At 47.2% G+C, this 20,865-nt stretch overlaps 1 protein-coding gene across 1 annotated transcript; it reads left to right on the forward strand.

Annotated features, from left to right (window-relative positions):
• The first annotated feature begins 3,001 nt into the window (after positions 1-3,001).
• Positions 3,002-20,321, forward strand: myh9a (myosin, heavy chain 9a, non-muscle). The gene is made up of 41 exons (XM_077015349.1): positions 3,002-3,158; positions 5,301-5,638; positions 6,468-6,624; positions 6,761-6,788; positions 6,885-6,978; positions 7,507-7,527; positions 7,828-7,920; positions 8,120-8,183; positions 8,324-8,422; positions 8,676-8,819; positions 8,957-9,052; positions 9,143-9,414; positions 9,532-9,705; positions 9,973-10,146; positions 10,300-10,414; positions 10,580-10,770; positions 11,059-11,180; positions 11,255-11,324; positions 11,405-11,565; positions 11,705-11,813; positions 11,925-12,056; positions 12,139-12,345; positions 12,646-12,783; positions 13,017-13,140; positions 13,296-13,467; positions 13,639-13,851; positions 13,967-14,111; positions 14,227-14,433; positions 14,624-14,728; positions 14,831-14,983; positions 15,535-15,783; positions 16,077-16,289; positions 16,507-16,719; positions 16,996-17,157; positions 17,259-17,387; positions 17,469-17,557; positions 17,686-17,809; positions 18,051-18,259; positions 18,379-18,487; positions 18,648-18,820; positions 19,025-20,321. Exons 2-41 carry the CDS (start codon positions 5,312-5,314, stop codon positions 19,137-19,139), a joined length of 5,892 nt encoding a protein of 1,963 aa, XP_076871464.1. The 5' UTR covers positions 3,002-3,158; positions 5,301-5,311; the 3' UTR covers positions 19,140-20,321.
• Positions 20,322-20,865: the final 544 nt, after the last annotated feature.

Here is a 20,865-nt window from a genome sequence, read left to right on the forward strand (position 1 = left end):
CAGGGAGGACATCTGTTGTGTGCTGGAGTTTTTTCTTTTTTGTTCTGTTTTGTTTTTATTTTTTGTAGTTTTTGTTATCCACGTGTTTATAGTATATACAGCATGTGTTGCTGTAGTGGTCAGGCAAAACCAAAATAAACCTTCCCCTTGTAACTGAGTTTCACTTTATGGTGTAAATATATGGAATATGCATAAATAACCTGTATATTTGTGAATATACATGTATATGTGAGTACAATTATATACTTTTACAGTATATCTCAAAAAACACATGGTAGTGTTTTCCATTTTTTACATCAATGTGTAGTTGTCATATAGGAAAGGAAGTTTTTCAGATATTTGTGTGTTTTTGACAGGAGTCGAAAGTGTTTTTTTTCCAAAAGTGTGATATGTTTCATGTTGTGCAAGTGTCATTGGCTGCTGTGTGTTAAGTTTTGACAGGTCCATCCGAAATGCTATACTTCCCTCCTATACAGTATGCCAAAGCAGTCCGCGATAAAGGGTAGTATGTCCGAATACAAAGTATGCATTAAACAGTAAGCAAAAAGTACCTGGATGGCTTACTTAATCGGGAGCCATTTTGAAGTATGCGATTGCAGCACACTGTCCTATCCCATAACTCAACTGGAGCATTTAACTATGATTGTGAGACGACATATTTATATAACATAGGTAAAATGGTGGACGTAGTATGTATACTGCCCAGTCGCCTACTGAAAGAATGTACTGCTTTAACGGTTGAGCAGAACATACTAAACAAGTGCGTACTGCCTAAGTACGGCATTTCAGATTGAGCCATACTTTCAGAACTTGGATGACATGATGTCATGTCATCTTAAATCTGCAAAAAAAAAAAAACTGTAAAACCATGACATGATCCTGGGTTGACCTCTAGTGGTTGCACATGCTTACTACATAATTATACTACCTCCAGAAATAATGTAAGCCTGATGTTATGTCCTGATTATTTTTCCCCACCATTACCTGCTTCTTTGCCCCATTTTTTGCCCAGATGATTGACAAAACAGTAGATAGCATGGAACCACTGAGAATTGCAGAACTGATTGGAACTTTTTTCCGACTTTAAAGAACAAAATGGTGGACTATCCAAAATATTGGATCTGTGGAAGTGCACACATCAGATTCTGACGTTATCACTCTTAACAGAAAGTGTTAAGCCTCCACACTAAGCATGGCCATGGTCTGTCGGTTGTGTTGAGTCAACATGTGCTGGTCTGTCTGATCTGCTCTGAGACGCGTGCGTGTGCAGTAATGTCCAGCAGTGTCCCCCTGTGCTCCGAGACTCACAGTCCGGCCCCAGACACTCCACCTCCCTACCCACCATACATGACATCACAGTTACCTCACCTTTACTCTCCTTTAAAGTCATAAAACAAGAGAGAACACGGCCGAACACTCAGGAGCTCCCGACAGACCACCACACAAAGAGAACCCTAGCTATAGATATAGTGGAGCTTAGTCTTCCACTGGACTTCACATGGCAACATGGTGCAACCTGTATCAGACATTTCAGTCTGATTGATGAGTGCATCAAACTTTCCATCAGGAGAGAAAAAGATTTGAGTAACCAGAGGCTCCCCGTTCGTGGGTCTCTCAGTTTGGGTTTTCACTCCCAATATTCACTCAATGTTCCATTTTAGGGCTCCATCCAGTTCAACACCCCTGAACCAGCCATTGACATTTTCTGTTTGTCCAATAAATTCCAATCAAAGTTGCCCTCTTGTAGCAGGAATACACTGCCTCCAGTGTCATGTCAGTAGGGGGTGTGGAGCTCCAGCAAGAGCAGGTACAGAGGAGAGTTTGGCAAAGACCTGCCAGACCGCTTTGTGTTCCAGCAGCCGTAGAAGCACCATCAGGACACAGTACAGTAACACAAGCACTCAGACTGAAGTTCTGGCCTGTGGAGATCTGATGCTCCACTGACTTTTGGCTCATCCTTTTAACCAGGCATGTAGTCAAGCAGTGACATGCCCGCCTGTGGCATCTTATCTGACTATCTCCGATTCCAGAAAGCAAGCAAGAGAACTAGTGTGTGGGCCGCTTGCTGTGTAAAGAAACCTAACACTTCAGACCATGAGTCCCGCCTCCTGTGTGCCGTCTGCGTTCGTCTTGTGCTTTTGCCTTATAAGGCAGGCTGATCCCACCTGGCTGCAGGTAAGCGTCTAGTGGATCTCTCCTCTGGTCCACCGTACCGACCCTCCCCCACCACCATGTTCTGACACTCCTGTCGCCGCTGCTCACACCTCGACCTGCCCTGTATCCAGAGCCCCTTAATGAACTTTGACCTGCAGAGGTCATAGTGGAGACTGAAGGTCAGTGTGAATAGCAGAGAGAAACTGCATTCCGGCTCTCAGTAGGATGTTAAAGCAAACTGCACATGATTTATATGATATGAGGCTTTTTACTATAAACTGTAAAGATGTTAGATACAGTACTGGTGCTGAGTAATGGTTCAGGTCTGGTGTTCTTCAAGCACATTATTAATTTGAAGTAGCACTAAAAGATGTTGCTACAGTTATACACCCCCCCCCCCCCCCACATACACACACATATACACACTTTAGGTGGAAATTCACAACACAGTTGCTGCAGGTATAGGCAGAGCACTGCATTCCTTAACCCACTCACTCACTCTCTCACTCACTCTCTCTCTCTCTCTCTCACACACACACACACACACACACACACACACACACATACATACACAACTATTTCCACGAGGTGATAACCTTGATTCATACCCAAAAGGTGCATTTTTTTAAAAGCATGAGCTAACTTGGTTATATGCTCAAATATGCTAAGCAATAGCAATTTAAGATATTGCTGTATGAACCTAATGCAAACTGTGCTGTTTTGATACTGTTAACGCCGCGCTAATTCAAAGGCCAATTAGTGTAACAAGTTTCAGACACCCGTGTCGAGTTTTAAAATTGGGCGTGTCAAATCGTCTGTGGCCACGCCCAGACAGCTGACTGGAATGATAGAGAGGAGCTTGTAGAGAGAAAGAGGAGCGAGGAGACCAGACCCAACAGTGACTTTGCTGATTCGACGGCAGCACTTGAGACGCTCTTCCTGCAGGCGTAAAGTTTAGGCAGATCGAGCTTTCACGAGAAACAACACCTGCGAGGAGGCATCAGGTGAGTTGTGCTGGTGTATCGACTCACCTGAGATTGTTCTATGCAGTGTACCTTTTGAAAGGCTTGTTTTCTTTCGCAGGCGTACTAATGTTTATCCATGATGTTATCCGCACATATTATGACCGGTTTGGGCAGAGATGTGACCTACTGCGATATAGTGAGAGTTCATGTTTGTGTGTGCACCTGAATCACAATCCCATGAATTAGATAACGCACCTCTACGTCTCACGAGAGGTTGGCCATTTTGTCCTTTAGTTTAACTTTCCTGCTTATGAGTGGAAAATTAAGTGTACAATAACATTTTACGAAATCTTTACAAAGGTGTTTCACTCTGTTCTATAAATGGCGCACGTTAATCTACACTTCTGAAGCTCACCGTTTCTATAAACGCCTTCGCTGGGGATCAGGTAGATACTCTACACGCCCAGCGCACAACTAGCGCCACTTGGTTTGGAGCGGACACACCCTAGTTTTATGAGCCCTCGGGACAGACATTCAGAACCCGCACCTGAACCTCTAGTCATGATTTACATTTACTCTAGGAATGACTAACTGCGGAGTAATTGTCACAGTAATTAGTCCATCATCCCAGTTGCTGCCTTAACTGTTAACATTAGGCGTGCGCCTGATCTCGAGTGTGTTTGCATAAGGCAGATTTGCGCAAATTCCTATTTTTTTCTTACTTGCAATACTGTGTGTGTATCAGGGTATGCGTGCAGTCTGCATTCATTCATCGTAACTCTAAACTCATTTCTGCACAGTGGGTGTGTTTGTGTAAACTTGCCCAACAGTTGTTTGTGTGAATAAAATTATGATCGTGCAGTCTTCCTCTTTGGTCAGCAGTAGGCTATATTGTCATTGTCTTGACTACACGCGTGCGTACACAGTATTGACGTGTTGCTGTGAGGAAGCGTGTACTTTTAAATATGAGCTTTAAAAGTACACGCGATACGCTTGTTCCATTCTCACCTTTTACCAGTTGCCACAAACTTTTGAGGAAGTGCGTTTACATTGTGAAGTAATTTCCTGTTCCTCCTTGGTGGTGACGGCTTGCCCTGTTTTCAATCTCGAGTTCGTGTTTTGACTGTATTATAGTGGGGTGGGCTTGTCCAACATGATGTTGGAGCTGTCCAACATGAAGGGTGATGGAGGTTCTAGTCCATTTGATACCAAATGGAGCCAATGTCTGTGTTGGTGTGCTCAGTGAGAGCTCCAAGCTTATCACAGGGGCATTATCCACCTGAAATACCACTGATGAAGGGATATCAAGATGGATTGATAAATGCCCACAGCTATCCTCTCGGCATCTGAGCTGCAGTAGTGAGTGTTCATGACGCGGTATTCATGAAGCGTAAATCTCAGGCGCTGTGTCCCTATCTCCAGACTGTCTGCCTGCTATGAGCAGTACAGGCCCCCCGTGCATCCTGCTATTCTGCCTCTAACCTCGTCTCTGTGGAGGCTCCAAGTTCCTGCTCCATGCTCATACATCTCATCACCTTTCTACCATGCAGTCATCCTTCAGCTGTATGTAGATGAGGGACTGGTGGTGATCTCCACTGTGGTATCTCCATACATCTCTGCCCTAGATTCTCCACATGCCTGAAACCTCTCCCCCGCACTGTGCTGGAGTTAGTTTAACATTTGGTGTTGGTCAGATTAAATGTATATATTGGTATAATGGAAATACTCTTGTATTGAGAGTATTTAAAAGTAGTGCTGTGTACCTGCACGTAGGGTGTGGTGCATAATGAGGTGGTTGTCTTCTGTCCAAACTTGCCCGGGAATTTTACCCCAGAGTAACGCTTTCTGTCCTGGGACTCTCAACTGCACCTCTTGTCTGATGCACACCTCTCTTGCTCTCGGGCAGAGCCGTGATGAGCTGAAGTGTCTAAGCATTAGGGACTCTTCTCCCGCCATGTTTGCCCCAGTGTTTGTCTTCATGGTGTTGGTTTGGGAAGTCAAGCACACATTGGCGTGGGATGATTTGGAATGACGACAGGAATGTGGGGAATTCTGGAACAATGCTGTCACACCTGTGTTTGTATTTGAGGGAAGAATAAATCTTATTTCATTTTTGTCCTTGTCTATACCTTCTCTTCACCACACTTCTGAAAGGTTTATAAATGTGATTCTCACCCTCAGTTAAAGCCACTATGTCTGACGCGGAGAGGTTCCTGTACGGCGACCGCAGCATGGTCACCGACCCCCTGGCACAGGCTGACTGGGCCTCCAAGAAGCTTGTGTGGGTGCCGTCGGAGAAGCATGGCTTTGAGGCGGGCTCTGTTAAAGAGGAGAAGGGGGACGAGTGCCTTGTGGAGCTTTCTGACTCTGGCAAAAAGGTCAAGGTCAACAAGGACGACATCCAGAAGATGAACCCACCCAAGTTCAGCAAGGTGGAGGACATGGCCGAGCTCACCTGCCTGAATGAAGCCTCCGTGCTGCACAACCTGAGGGAGAGATACTACTCCGGCCTCATCTACGTGAGTTACCAACCCGCTACACCAGGGGTGCCCATAATGTCAATCGCGATCGACTGACATTAAAAAGTAGTGGATGAATGACGGGCTATCGTCCATCTGCACTGACGGTTGTATTTTGATTGACCTACATGGTAGCCAATCTGACGTCTAGGGTTTGACACATGCAACCCCCCTAATGCAAGAGAGCATACACGCAGGTTACAGAAAGTCAGATCACTCGGTAAAGGTTAACACTTTTTTAAAATTTGGTTAAACCAAGTGTGTAGGAGCAGTGGTCAGCCATGTGTTTAATGTAGCAGACATTCTGATGGGAAATGCTACATCATGATTCTGCAAGTGTTTAAAGTGGCACAGTGGAACCTTCTGGAAGTGAGATGTTTGCAGCCATCTCTACTTCTAAAAAGCCAAATTGGAAATGAAGAACCAGAAATTGTGTAGCTTTTGGTAAATATTTCTACACTTGTGTGCATTAATCAGTCATTGGTCAACGGCCCACTGAAACTTCTGCTGCTCTTGTACATGGATACATGTGCACAATGGGTATATAGTCACAGTAGCATTTCAAATTCTGGGTCCAGGCTACTAACGTGCAAGAAAAAGTAACAGTTGAGGGAAAGCTTCAGAAGAACCATGAGAAGAAACCTTGAGAAGAACCAAGGCTGAGGAGGCCTGTTCTCCTCTGGCCAAAGAATTATTAATCTCTCTCTCTCTCTCTCTCTCTCTCTCTCTCTCTCTCTCTCTCTCTCTCTCTCTCTCTCTCTCTCTCTCTCTCTCTCTCTCTCTCTCTCTCTCTCTCTCTCTCTCTCTCTCTCTCTCTCTCGCTGCTCAGACATATTCGGGGCTCTTCTGTGTGGTAATCAACCCCTATAAGCACCTGCCCATCTACTCTGAGGAGATCATAGATATGTACAAGGGCAAGAAGAGACACGAGATGCCCCCCCACATCTACGCCATCACGGACACTGCCTACAGGAGCATGATGCAAGGTATGTTTACACACGCGGTTACTTGGTAGGTAAATATGGTCATTAATCTGGTAAATGAGCTCAGTTGATGGAGGTCTGGTGTTCCTTCTTCTGAATGTTGATCATTTGGTTTTTTGTTTACTTCTGTGTCCATCAGATCGTGAGGATCAGTCCATCCTGTGCACGTGAGCATTGACTTTGCGTGTGTTTCTAGAAGTGTCTTGGTAAATGCTGCTTTGAGGTGTGGGGGTGTGACCCCAGTTTTCTTATTTGATCTGCAGTGGGGAGTCTGGAGCAGGAAAAACCGAGAACACAAAAAAGGTTATTCAGTACCTGGCGTTTGTTGCATCATCATCAAAGACGAAGAAGGACCCCGTAAGTCCGACTGATCTGCGTCTCCCTTGTCTGTGCTTTGTGTCCGCTTCATCTGCTCGGAGTGTGATCAAACGTATTGGACTTGTTTCAAGATATTTTTGGAAATTCTGGACATGTCTGGATGTCATTGTGTTAAAGCTCAGTCCTAGGTTATGGTGCTGAGATCTATCATTTACATTCCATGGTCGTGCCCAGACCTGCAGATGTGTGCTGTAGTGGGCATGACCGTAGCACAGGCCCCCACTAGCACACGGTTCTGCCTCAACAGCTGTACTGGAGGCAGAGCTCACTGCCCTACTGCAGTCATAGTGGCATGAAACTGGCAGCTCCCATGCAGGGGGGGGGCAGTGCTGACTAATCCACTGCGAATGTAATGGGTCCAGAGCGGAGTGTTCCACTGTGGATGCAGTTAAGGTGGAGCCAACTTGGCCACGCCCCCATAAGTGCAGTGGAACACTGTTCCAGCGTTGAGGGCCTTTGCTGCTCTTCAGTGTCATTTATGCTGACGTTTCTTTCTTCCTCCTCCAGAGCAGCAGTAGTCTGACCCATGTGAGTTATCCACCCTCTTTTTCTCAATTTCTGTTCTTGCTTCTTTCAGCTCTCCATATAAAAATCATTCATTTTGTCTTGTCAGTAGACTGTTTTAAGATGCAGATAAGGTGCATAACCTGATAAGACCTTCTATATGGTTTATAAGGTAGTACTTGGGGGAGAATGTCTGTCTGTTTTTAACATCTATAGCATTTTTACTAACCCAGCTCAGGGGGTGAGTGTCTAATGGTTTAAGCTCTGGTGGAAAGTAACTGCTTTTTCTCCAATGTATGTCTGTCATTACTATTTATCCACTAGGGGGAGCTTGAGAGACAACTGCTGCAGGCAAACCCTATTCTAGAGGCCTTTGGCAATGCCAAGACAGTGAAGAATGACAATTCTTCGCGCTTTGTAAGGACACTTCTGTACCACCAATCTAGCCTTGTGAAATTGATCATTCTAAAGGGGAATTGTAGATGAGATTATGTCCAATTCCTACATGCTGATTTGTAGAAGGGAAGAGAGTAAGGAAACTCAGTGAAGGGGAAATGCGTCTGCACTGGTGGTAATACTCCAGAACACTGCCTCAACTTCTCATTTCCTCCTCCAGGGAAAGTTCATTAGGATCAACTTTGATGTCAATGGCTACATTGTTGGAGCAAACATTGAAACGTGTATCCTTTCTGGTCATACTGGAAGGCAAATTGCATTGTTCCTGGTTGGGCAGTCTCACTTGGAATTCTTTGGGTATTGTGGTTCCTGCCACTGAGAATCTGCAGTCTCTCCATTTCTTCCTTTACAAGTCGCCGCACAGACCTGCTGGAGAAATCTCGCGCCATCAGACAGGCCAAAGAGGAGAGGTCCTTCCACATCTTCTATTACCTGCTTTCAGGGGCTGGTGACAAACTACGCTGTAAGAAAACTGCTAAACTTAATAATAATTCACCAGTCCAGGCAATTTTGTCCACAAGTGGTGTTGGTCTACTACCCTTTTTAGGTCACTTGTGAACTGTTCGTCATCTACAGATGCACTCTAGATGCAGGACTAAATGGCTTGGATGTATTTCAAGGCTTTGTAGTGCCAGTCAGTAGAATGTCATGTAGGTGGTTGAAATTTAACGGATGCAATGTCTTCTACACCCCCCCCCCCCAAACCTCCCTCCCAGCTGAACTGTGTCTGGAAGACTTCAGTAAATATCGTTTCCTGTCCAACGGGAAGGTGACTATCCCAGGGCAGCAGGATCGGGACATTTATGGCGATACCATGGATGCCTTCAGAATAATGAGTATTCCTGAGGACGAGCAGACAGGTTACGAAACTTGCAATATCTTCATTTGTTTATCTCTGGCAATTTGCTTTACAGTTTTGTGGGTTTTATTCATTTTGCACTCATCACACGTGATATTTGGTTTGAATACTTGCTGCATATTGGCTTTGTTCTCTCAGGGATGCTGAAGGTCGTCTCTGCAGTTCTGCAGCTAGGAAACATGAGCTTCAAGAAGGAGCGCAACTCTGACCAGGCCTCTATGCCTGATGATACAGGTAACCTCATTAAATTTACATGTATTTAGTCATGCTGTTTTTGCACATTACAAAGTAATACAATAATTTGTCAACTGGCTCCCCTCCTAGCGGCACAGAAAGTCTCTCACCTTCTGGGCATGAACGTGACGGACTTCACGCGGGCCATCTTGTCACCACGGATCAAGGTGGGGCGGGACTATGTGCAGAAGGCTCAGACACAGGAGCAGGCAGAGTTTGCGGTGGAGGCGTTGGCCAAAGCCACCTACGAACGCCTCTTCCGCTGGCTGGTCACGCGTATCAACAAGGCTCTGGACCGCACCAAACGTCAGGGGGCCTCCTTCCTCGGAATCTTGGATATTGCTGGCTTTGAAATTTTTGAGGTAAACTGTGGGTTGAGGGTGGTTTTGGATAATGTTGACTTGTGAACCAACAGTTAACATGGATATATAAATAATGCAACTTTTTTATTTTTTTATTTTTTATTTTTTTCTCTCTAGTTGAACTCGTTTGAGCAGCTGTGCATCAACTACACCAACGAGAAGCTCCAGCAGCTCTTCAACCACACCATGTTCATTCTGGAGCAGGAGGAGTACCAGCGCGAGGGCATCGAGTGGAGCTTCATCGACTTCGGCCTCGACCTGCAGCCCTGCATTGAACTCATTGAGAAACCGGTACCATTTTTCACCCCACTCTTGATACTTTTATGTGAAGTCCTTCACAAGAACTGAAACCTTAATTGTGACCAACACCTTTTCTGTAACCGGTTTCAGTTTCCACAGTTTAAACCTTTATAGCTGCTAGTGACTTGAGAAGGGTTGGGAATGACCACTGTACGAGGACTCGAAGTTAATACATGACTGGTTTTAGTTGATCAACTTTTGAGTCCATTTACAGCATCAACTTTTGCTTCTGGGTCTCATGGTTCTTCTCTTCCCTAGGCGGCACCTCCAGGAATCCTGGCCCTGCTGGATGAGGAATGCTGGTTTCCCAAAGCCACTGATAAAAGCTTTGTGGAGAAAGTGGTTCAGGAACAGGGGAACCACCCCAAATTCCAGAAAGCAAAGAAACTCAAAGATGACTCAGACTTCAGCATTATTCACTATGCTGGCAAGGTACGTGTCATGACTTCAGAGAGCAGCAAGGAATGCAGGACTTAATTCAGAAAGCAACAACTTGCTTTTGGGGGAGGGTATAGGTTGTGCTGGATGGGGACGCTAAGGCAAAGAGGATCTTCTATAGTTGCTCACTGGTGTCGTCTTAATCAGGTTGACTATAAAGCAGATGAGTGGCTGATGAAGAACATGGACCCTCTGAACGACAACGTGACTAACCTGCTGAACCAGTCATCAGACAAATTTGTGTCCGAGCTCTGGAAAGATGGTAGGACAACCCACCCATGGTTCAATCACTGACTAAAATGAACTATGCTCAGTAATTCTGCCTTTCATGATGGGCCCCAAAGAGGTCATCTGAGGCATTTGTGACCTTGTGTATGTATACAAAGTCCCCCATTTCTGATGGCATGCACTTTTCTCCACACTTCAGTTGACAGAATTGTAGGATTGGATAAGGTGGCAGGAATGGCAGACTCTGCCCACGGAGCATTTAAAACCCGAAAGGGAATGTTCCGGACTGTGGGGCAGCTCTACAAAGAGCAGCTGACCAACCTGATGACCACGCTCCGAAACACCAACCCCAACTTCGTCCGCTGCATTATCCCTAACCACGAGAAGAAGGTATGATGGGAACCTTCAATTGCTGCACCCACAGGCCTGATCAGCCCAGTAAGCAGACCCACCTGTTTGAGGCTGGAATTGGAATAGACGGGGGCAGGTCTCTAGATAAGCTCCCAGCTATAAACTAAAATTCATGAGTAAGGTACAACTTTAGAAAGGCCATGAATGTCAGGTGTACTAAAGTGGGGGGGGGGGGGGGGAATCGGATGAACTCCCTGCCTCAAATTGGCCCAGAGCTGGTTCATATCTCTGCACATTTTTTCACTTTTTATCTCCTTCCAACTGCAGGCTGGGAAACTGGAGCCCCATCTGGTTCTAGACCAACTGAAGTGTAATGGAGTTCTGGAAGGCATCAGGATCTGCAGACAGGGCTTCCCCAACCGCATCGTCTTCCAGGAGTTCAGACAGAGGTACAATCTTCACATGGACTTTACACCAAGTGCCACCTACACTACATTTGGTGCATGACCCATTCTCTTTTCAGATACGAACTTCTCACCCCCAATGCAATACCCAAGGGCTTTATGGATGGCAAGCAGGCCTGTGTTCTAATGGTAAAATCCTTTATTCTATGAATATTAAACATCCATTGACATTGTTGTAGTTGGCATCTTATTACCTTGCCTTCTATTAGATCAAAGCTCTCGAGCTGGATTCTAACCTGTACCGGATTGGCCAAAGCAAAGTTTTCTTCCGGGCTGGAGTTCTGGCCCACCTCGAGGAGGAGCGTGACCTAAAAATCACAGATGTAATCATCAAGTTCCAGGCCTGGTGTCGTGGCTATGTTGCTAGGAAGTAAGGCATCGTTTTATGAATGCTTTGTGAACTTTGGATATCGGTTGTTTTTAAAGACTACGGGCATCTAAAATGTGGCAGGAGGGTTGCTCATTTGATGCAGTGCAGCTAGGCTGACTGGTGTGGTTGTTCACTGCAGGGCATTTGCTAAGCGTCAGCTGCAGCTCACTGCTATGAGGGTGATCCAGAGGAACTGTGCTGCCTACCTCAAGCTCAGGAACTGGCAGTGGTGGAGGCTCTTCACCAAGGTGTGACTCCTGTCTGATTCAAGGAAACTGGATATATTGTGTAACCATAGTCTTGAATATATTGATGCATATGTATAGATGGAACAAGTGTGTTTGTGTGCACACGTGCAGGTGAAGCCTCTCCTGGAGGTGACCAGAAAGGAGGAGGAGATGCAGGCCAAAGATGAGGAGCTGGAAAAGGTGAAGGAGAAGCAGCTGCAAATTGAGGAGCAGCTCCAGGAGTACGAGTCCAAGCATCAACAGGTACGTCTTGCACCTGCAACATCACCTACTCCTGTAATGCATGTGCACCTGCAGTTCATGTATCCCAATGCCTTTGTTGCAGCTGAACGCAGAGAAGCTGGCCCTGCAGGAGCAGCTGCAGGCGGAGACGGAGCTGTGTGCGGAGGCCGAGGAGATGAGGGCTCGCCTGGCTTCCCGGCAGCAGGAGCTGGAAGATATCCTGCATGACCTTGAGTCCCGAGTGGAGGAAGAGGAAGAGCGTGTTGTCCACCTTCAGACCGAGAAGAAGAAAATGCAGCAGAACATCACTGTGAGTGGGCAGGGAGAGGGAACGGACATGGTAGAGCTTTGAGCAGTGTCCTCAAGGTCAATCAGCTGGCACGCATTCCTTCTAAATCCTCTTCTCCAATGTACCAGATATATTTAGTGTTCATGATTTGGCTGAGGTGGGCCCCAAAATGTGAATGACTTTGCCCAGATATCCCTTAACCAATAATTTCCCTGCAAAGAGAGCTGGTATAGGTCAACCCTGATCCAATTTTATCCATTTGATATGAAGGCATGACCAAGGAATCCATCATATACATACTTTCATCTTGCTCACACTCAGGACTTGGAGCAGCAACTGGATGAGGAGGAAGGTGCCCGGCAGAAACTGCAGTTGGAGAAGGTCACGCTAGAAGCTAAGCTGAAGAAGTTCGATGAGGACCTCATGGTGATGGAGGACCAGAATGCCAAACTCCTAAAGGTTGGATACCCAAGTTTGCCAGTAATGGGCAACAGTCTTTCAAAAGGACCCTACAAACTCTCTGCAGTTATAATTCTCGCAAATGGACATTTTGGTATTTTTTTCAAGTTAACTAGAACTTAGCTGGTCTATAACGAAAATGCAGCTGTACAGATGTACTGTAACGGCTAATTTAAGGCATGTCTGTCTGGTTTTGATGAAACCACTTGTGCTTTTTGTTGGTGTGAAATCAGGAGAAGAAACAGATGGAGGAGAGGATTTCTGAGTTCAGCTCAAACCTGACTGAGGAGGAAGAGAAGTCCAAGAGTCTGCAGAAACTGAAGAACAAACATGAAGCCATGATCACTGACCTTGAGGGTGAGTGGAGAGGACTGATTTGGCCAGCAATGAAGGTGGGGCAAATGTGGGATGATGAAGCTTGTATAGGCTGAGGTGTGCAGCGTGTCTACACATACCACAAAAATGCTCAGTGACCAATTTGCGGTCATACTGAATGTTCACCTCCCCGGCAGACCGTCTGCGTCGTGAGGAGAAGACGCGACAAGAGCTTGAGAAGAACAGACGGAAGCTGGAGGGTGACTCCACCGAGCTCCATGACCAGATTGCTGAACTGCAGGCCCAGATCGCAGAACTCCGCGCTCAACTTGCCAAGAAAGAGGAGGAGCTGCAGGCTGCACTGACCAGGTGGTGTGAAGGTCTTCACGGAAGTGGCTGACCGTAACCCAGACATCCCACTTCAACCTCCGTTGTCTGCTAGAGCAGCATTTTGCAATTCTGCTTGTAGACTCCCTGCTGCTCCAGACCAGCACTACTACACATCTCACTGTGTGCATGCCTCTCTGCTGCCCCCTCCAGGTTGGAGCAGGAAGTCGCTCTGAGAAACGCCACACAGAAGAGGGTGCGGGAGCTTGAGGCTCAGTTGACGGAGCTGCAAGAGGATCTGGAGCTGGAGAAAGCTGCTCGGAGCAAAGCTGAGAAGCAGCGACGCGACCTGAGCGAGGAACTGGAGGCCCTGAAGACCGAACTGGAGGACACTCTGGATTCCACTGCAGCCCAGCAGGAGCTCAGGTATGCCATCATGAACATGCCAACATCTGAATTACTGAGGGACTCATTTCAGATTAGCTTTGATAGAAACGGTGTCCACCCACCCCCCCGTGTTAACTGCTAACCTGTTTGACAGAGCAAAGAGGGAGTCTGAGGTGGCACAGCTGAAGAAGACTCTGGACGATGAAGCTCAGTCACACGAACAGCTTCTCACTGAAATGCGGCAGAAGCACACGCAGGCCTTTGAGGAGCTCAACGAACAACTCGAGCAGGCCAAGAGGGTAAATGTTTACACGTATTGCCCAGTCCTGAAGCCCACCTGCCTATTGCTGTTTAACTAGCTCCTACCCCATACAGTAAATCCTACATGCATCTATGCACTGCTGTGTCTTGCAGAACAAGGCATCTGTGGAGAAGACCAAGCAAGCCCTGGAGAGCGAACGCAATGAGCTGCAGATTGAACTGCAGTCAGTCTCCCAGAGCAAGAACGACTCGGAGCACCGGCGGAAGAAGGCGGAGGCCCAGCTGCAGGAGGTGCAGCTCAAATATGGCGAGAGCGAGCGGCAGAAGAAGGAGCTCACCGACAAAGTGACGAAGTTGCAGGTGGGCGAGATCCCCAGGGCTCGGCAGAATGCAGCTCCGCCAAACTTTGTATATGAAGTTTGTATTCGACTTTAAATGTCACGGCTGCCTCATCGAATGATTGGACTCAAATCTTAGTGTTGTGTGGGGAGTTGCAGGTTGGTTTAGATTTGAATCCTTGTGACTACTTTTATTTTCCCCCTGTGTTCAGTTGGAATTGGATGGTTTGAGCAGCACTCTGGCTGAGGTAGAGAGCAAGTCCATCAAAGCAGCCAAAGACTGGTCTTCTGTGGAGTCTCAACTTCAAGATACGCAGGTAACGCCCACACAAACCATTTTCAGTAGGGTAGTGTACTCTAGAAGTGACTGACATCCTTCATCCATGAAAATGGAAGTAAAACCAAACGGTGTGCTGCAGGGTCTACTCCAGGAGGAGACGAGGCAGAAACTGGCGTTCTCCACCCGCCTCCGGCAGTTGGAGGACGACCAGAACCGACTGAAGGAGCAGCTGGAGGAGGAAGAGGAGAGCAAGAAGAGTGTGGAGAAGCAACTCCATACCGTTCAGGCACAGGTGAGGTTGCTGCTTGAGAGCCCGGCTCCGCCCAAGCACAGGTGAGCGTAGACGGGGCAAACCCTGGGCACAAATCATTTAAAGCCGAAGAACTAGGTTTATATAGATTTAATATACTTATTTGGGGCTCCATGATACAACCTCTAATTCTGATGTGTTGACTGCTTCAAAGAATATTTGTGGTAGCTCAATTTTCCAGATTAACTTAACAGTAAAGCCATTGTATGTTGTGTTGGGTCAGTGGGATCGTTTTCTTGAACTGAAATGTGCACTGAAGTTTAACAATTATTAACAGCATAAAAAGTAGCAAAAATTAAATGTGCGATGAGGTGTTGAAATGCCACTACCCACAATAGATTATGCTACCACACTAAGATGGGGTATGTACAAGCATTCTGGTATCTAGAAGTCCATGTTGGTTAAAAAAAAATGGCACTTAAAACCAAGCATTTGACGAACACTATAAAATAAAGTTCAACATTGGTGAATGCAAAAGGAATATTCATGCACCAAGTCAATATTTTTAAAACTGTTTTTAACTTATTCCCAAGTTAATGGACATGAGGAAGAAGGCGGAGCAGGAGGCAGCAACTCTGGAGAACTCTGAGGAGGGGAAGAGGAAGTTGCAGAGGGAGCTGGAGGCCATGGCCCAGGGGCTGGAGGAGAAGAACTCCGCCTACGACAAGCTGGAGAAGACCAAGAGCCGTCTGCAGCGCGAGCTGGACGACCTGCTGGTGGGTCAGGACCAGCTCCGCCAGGTCGTCCAGGAGCTCGAGAGGAAACAGAAGAAGTTTGACCAGGTACGGGGGGAGGGCCGATTTTGAGCAGGTTTCATCCTGAGCTCAGGAGCACTACCACACCCACGTGACCATAGTTTCCCTTCACTGACCCTACGGTCCACACTGGTCCAAACCAAGTATGTTGTGTAACAGAATGGATTCATGGATATTAAGTGTTGCCATGTCATGGTGATGCCTAATTAGAGTTGGAATTTTGTGCGAGTGGATTATGGTACTAAAACTAGTGGAATCTCTGGCTCACCTGCACTGGTTCAGTCACCTGTATTCCTTATGCTCACTTGTGTCGTCCTCAGATGCTGGCGGAGGAGAAGAGTGTGTCCTCGCGTTACGCTGAGGAGCGAGACCGTGCTGAGGCGGAGGCCCGTGAGAAGGAGACGAAGGCTCTGACTCTCGCCCGGGAACTTGAGGCCCTTGCGGATCAGCGGAGCGAACTGGACCGAACCAACAAGCTGCTCCGAGCAGAGATGGAGGACCTGGTCTCTTCCAAGGACGATGTTGGCAAGAGTGTACGTATTGCTGCAGGATCCTGCACTTGAGAAGGTCTTTCCATAACACAAAGCACTTCTTGCATTTGTAGGTGGTCCTTTCTAGAGCTATCCGTGTATTTTACGTGCATGTGAAGTACTCTGAGATTCTGCAGTCATATCTTGGTATGCTTAAAGATAAAATGGGTGGTGTCTCCTGAAATATGGTCTTCAGCTGAGGTTCTGTACACGGTTGCAGGTACATGAGCTGGAGCGGGCGAAGCGGACGCTGGAACAGCAGGTGGAGGAGATGAAGACCCAGCTGGAGGAACTGGAGGATGAGCTGCAGCTGACCGAGGATGCCAAGCTGCGTCTGGAGGTGAACCTGCAGGCCCTCAAAGCCCAGTTTGAGCGCGACCTCCAGGGCAGAGACGAGCAGGGAGAGGAGAAGAGGAAGCAGCTGGTCAAGCAGGTGTGTGAGCACCCATCTTCAAGCAGCAGGCCTGCTTAAACACACGCAGACGGTGTCATTGTATGTAATGGTAAAACCCCCAAGCTCAGGTACATCACAAACAGTAGTACTTGCTAGAGTATTTTGTAAAGTGCTGGGTTATGGTTCTTTGTGTCAGAATGAGACATGAAGAATGGGCTCGTGCTGGAACTTGCCGTTTGGTGCTGAGACTTCATAAGACCTCCAAAGGGTCCGAACTGGGAAGCTGTACAGAGAGTGTGTGTGTGTGTGTGTTAGGTGCGTGAGATGGAGACGGAGCTGGAGGATGAACGGAAGCAGAGGGCCCAGGCTGTGTCTGCGAAGAAGAAGCTGGAGATGGATCTATCTGACCTGGAGGCCCAGATTGACCTGGCTAATAAGGCCCGTGACGAAGCCCTCAGACAGCTCAAAAAACTACAGGTAAAAAAAAATGCTCCGCAAACTACAACTACCCAAAATGCACCAGTGCGGTCCCTGCCCTTGCTTCCTGTACTCATGATTTAGTCATGCTGTGTTTGTAGGCGCAGCTCAAAGACCAGCTGCGAGACCTGGACGATGCCCGCTTGGCCAGGGACTCTGCCATCAACGAGGCCAAGGAGACGGAGCGCAAACTCAAGAGCCTGGAGGCTGAGAACATGCAGCTGCATGAGGTCACCATCACACAAACACGAGCGCGCGCACGTGCACACTTGAGCAACTAGCCATTTGGAATCCTGTCTGTGTGATTGCAGGATGTGGCGTCTGCAGAACGTGCCAAGAAACAGGCACAGCAGGAGAGAGACGACCTGCAGGATGAGCTGAGCGGAAACGGCTCCAAGATGTGAGTTGCGCCTGTGCTCACACGCTGGCATACAGTAACACTACACATACTCCCTGTACATCAGATGTAGTGTAGAGTGCAGGTTGGACTAAAAACGGGCTGATTCACCGTGTGTGTGTGTGTGTTAGGGCTATGATGAGTGAGGAGAAGAGGAAGTTGGAGGCTCGTATCGCACAGCTGGAGGAAGAGCTGGAAGAGGAGCAGAGCAGCATGGAACTGCTGACTGACCGAGTGAAGAAGGCCACACTGCAGGTACGGAGAGACACCAGATCCAAACTTGCTTGGTTTTGTGATGAGAAACTAAACCAGGAGAATGGTAAAAGCATGAGTGCACACGCACCAAATCTGGTTTTAGCAGATGAAGTTTCTGACCTGAAGCCCACCTAAAACCACAGACCAGCCATTTTTTAATTAAAACTAGCATTTTAAAACAGTGAACACTGGGAATCTAAAAATTTGACAATCGTCCAAGTTGAGCCTGTTTGATTATTAGGCTGAGCAGTCGAGCACTGAGCTTGCAGCTGAGCGCAGTAACAGCCAGCGCCTGGAGGGGGCGCGCTCACAACTAGACCGCCAGAACAAAGATCTGAAGGCTAAACTGCAGGAGCTGGAAGGCTCGGTTAAGAGCAAGTACAAGTCCACCATTACAGCCCTGGAGGCCAAGATCGCCCAGCTGGAGGAGCAACTGGACATCGAGAACAAGTAGGTGCAAGCAGGACGTCTAGTGCTCTGTGTGCGGCCTGAACTGGTGGGATATATATATTTTTTAAAGCAGTTTATAGCAGCCATTGTGTCCAATTAATGGGACCTTCGTGTGTCAGGGAGAAGCAGCAGTCGGCCAAACTGGTGCGGCGTGCTGAGAAGCGACTGAAGGAGGTTCTGCTGCAGGTGGAGGACGAAAGGCGCAACAGTGAGCAGTTTAAAGACCAGGTGAGTGAACGGCAGCGCGGCTCTGCAGTGTGAACACCCAGGCACATGGCTTTAGGGATATAAAGGTTCTGATCCGGACCGGCTGGCTGGATGTTCTGGGGCTTCAGACGACTGGCGTTAACGTGTGTGAGACACTGAAAAGGTTAATGGTCCCGTTCAGGCGGAGAAGGCCAACCTGCGAACGAAGCAGTTGAAGAGGCAGTTGGAGGAGGCGGAGGAGGAGTCCACGCGGGCCAACGCCTCCCGCAGGAAGCTGCAGAGGGAGCTGGAGGAGGCCACGGAGTCCAGTGAGGCGTTCCGCCGTGAGGTCACCAACCTGAAGAGCAAAGTCAGGTAGGACTGCGCCAGCCCCCAACATCATGACCACACTACCCATGCCATGGGCAACTCGTACAATAACTTGGAGTATATGGTGAAACGCTTCAGATTCTGGACCAGCTGACCTACTGCAGCAGATGTTCTTGCTGACTACACTTAAGCCTTGTTTACACCAGAGGCTGCACAGCCGAGCGTCTAACTGCTGTGATCACTCTGCAGGCGCGGTGGGGATTTCTCTCTGAATGTACGCCGTGGCGTGGTGTCCCGTGGCGGTGTGGAGAGCGAGGAGGACGTGGATGTGATGAGTGAAACGTCGGATCCAACGCCTGAGTAGCCGACCTCTCCCTGCCACTGCTGCGCTCCTGTCTGTTTTGGGTCCCCCCCCCCTTTTCCTAGCCTAGATCACATGTGAAGCTTGCCAAGACTTGCAGACTCAAATCTATGAACTTCTCAGTATTAAATGCTTAAAAAAAGCCATCGGGTTTCTGGGTTTTTGGTACATTCACCCACTAATGGCACAAAACTTGCTAGTTTTTAATCAACTTGCACAGTGATTTTAATTCAAAATTTATAACATTGAATCTAAACTCCCTTTACTGCACTCTTTAAAAAGTGGTGGCCAATGGCAGATGTAGTCCTATTGATTTTATGTCTGTTTAAAGCCCAACAATCTTGACAGGATTTTATACCCTTTAAAATTACTTTTTGTGGGTCTAGTGGTTTCTGTCCAGTATTGGGGACAGAATGGGGGAAACCTGATTTTGCTCCAGTTTACTCCAGATGCCATCTGGCCTGTGCTGCCCTTCTGTCCTCTAACTGCTGCCTTTTGAAATATTTAAATACAGACTAATAAAGCCTATCTGGTTTTAATAGACCTCCAACACCCCCCACATTAATCAGTATGTTTCCATTAATTTGTAGTTAAGCACTTTGATCTGTTCCCATTTTTCCACCATTCTGTAGTTTCTCACCCTTTTTGTTTTGCTCACAAATTCACAAATCTTTGTCTTTGCAGACATGCATGCTTGCTGTGGTTGGTGGATGGCACATGCAGCTCTGTTTAGGCATCACCTGCGTTCAAAGTATTATCCATGTAAAGTTTACACAGTGGGAGAAGTCAAAACCAAAATTTACTGAATTCTTGTAGGTTGCAGTATTTCCAACATTGAATTTAGTTCAGTATGGGATGTTCATGGATGTCTGGTGGAGGGATTTATGGTTTTGGTCTGTATGCATTTTAATATGGACTCTTGTGGTAGTGAACATGTTTTGGAAAGCTCTTCGGTGTCTTTCTGCTGCCTGAGTAACTCCCGGTATTGGTCTGGTCTTCTCTTGGCCTTCGTCTCTTATGCTAATGAGCCACTGCGGTTTGGTCCCATTGGAGTACAAGTGTGCCGTTAAATCATGGGTTTCTCATGCGAACTCTCTTCCTTAATACTGAATTACGGCTTTATTTTGTACTTGCATTTTTATCTGATCTTGTTCACAATTTCATTAAAGAAACCTACAGAATCAATTTCCTGTCTTTTGTGAATGTTTGGTCTGGTGGAAGAAAACTGGTCTTGTGACTGGAGGCTCGTGGGTTCGATTCACAGGTCTGAGGCCATGACTGAGGTGCCCCTAAGCAAGGCACCTAACCCCAAACACTCTAAAGACTAAGGCCCTTTAGACGTGCTTAGTCCTGTGCGTCCAATCTCATGCTAACAGCCATAAGGACTCCAACAGGTCACCCAGTTCCATGAAGCTAACAGCACTGGTGTTTCCCTTTTGGGCTAGGGCTGCCCACTGCTCTGGGCATGTGTTTCACCACAGCCCCCTAGTGCGTGTGTGTGTGTGTGTGTGTGTGTGTGTGTTTGTGTGTGTTCAGTTAGAACAGATGGGTAAAAAGTGGAGGACAAATTTCGATTGGGGTGAAATCACAATTGACATGGCTTTTTTTTTTTTCTTTTTTAAATTGATAGGCCTACTAAAAGTCTAGCTTCAGTGTATTGAAATAGAGGTGCTTGGCACAATACAGGTTAGTCAGAGAAACTGGAATTACATGCATATTCAGCTGTGCA

This window comes from Brachyhypopomus gauderio, chromosome 8 (genome assembly GCF_052324685.1).
Source record: "Brachyhypopomus gauderio isolate BG-103 chromosome 8, BGAUD_0.2, whole genome shotgun sequence".
NCBI lineage: Eukaryota > Metazoa > Chordata > Actinopteri > Gymnotiformes > Hypopomidae > Brachyhypopomus > Brachyhypopomus gauderio.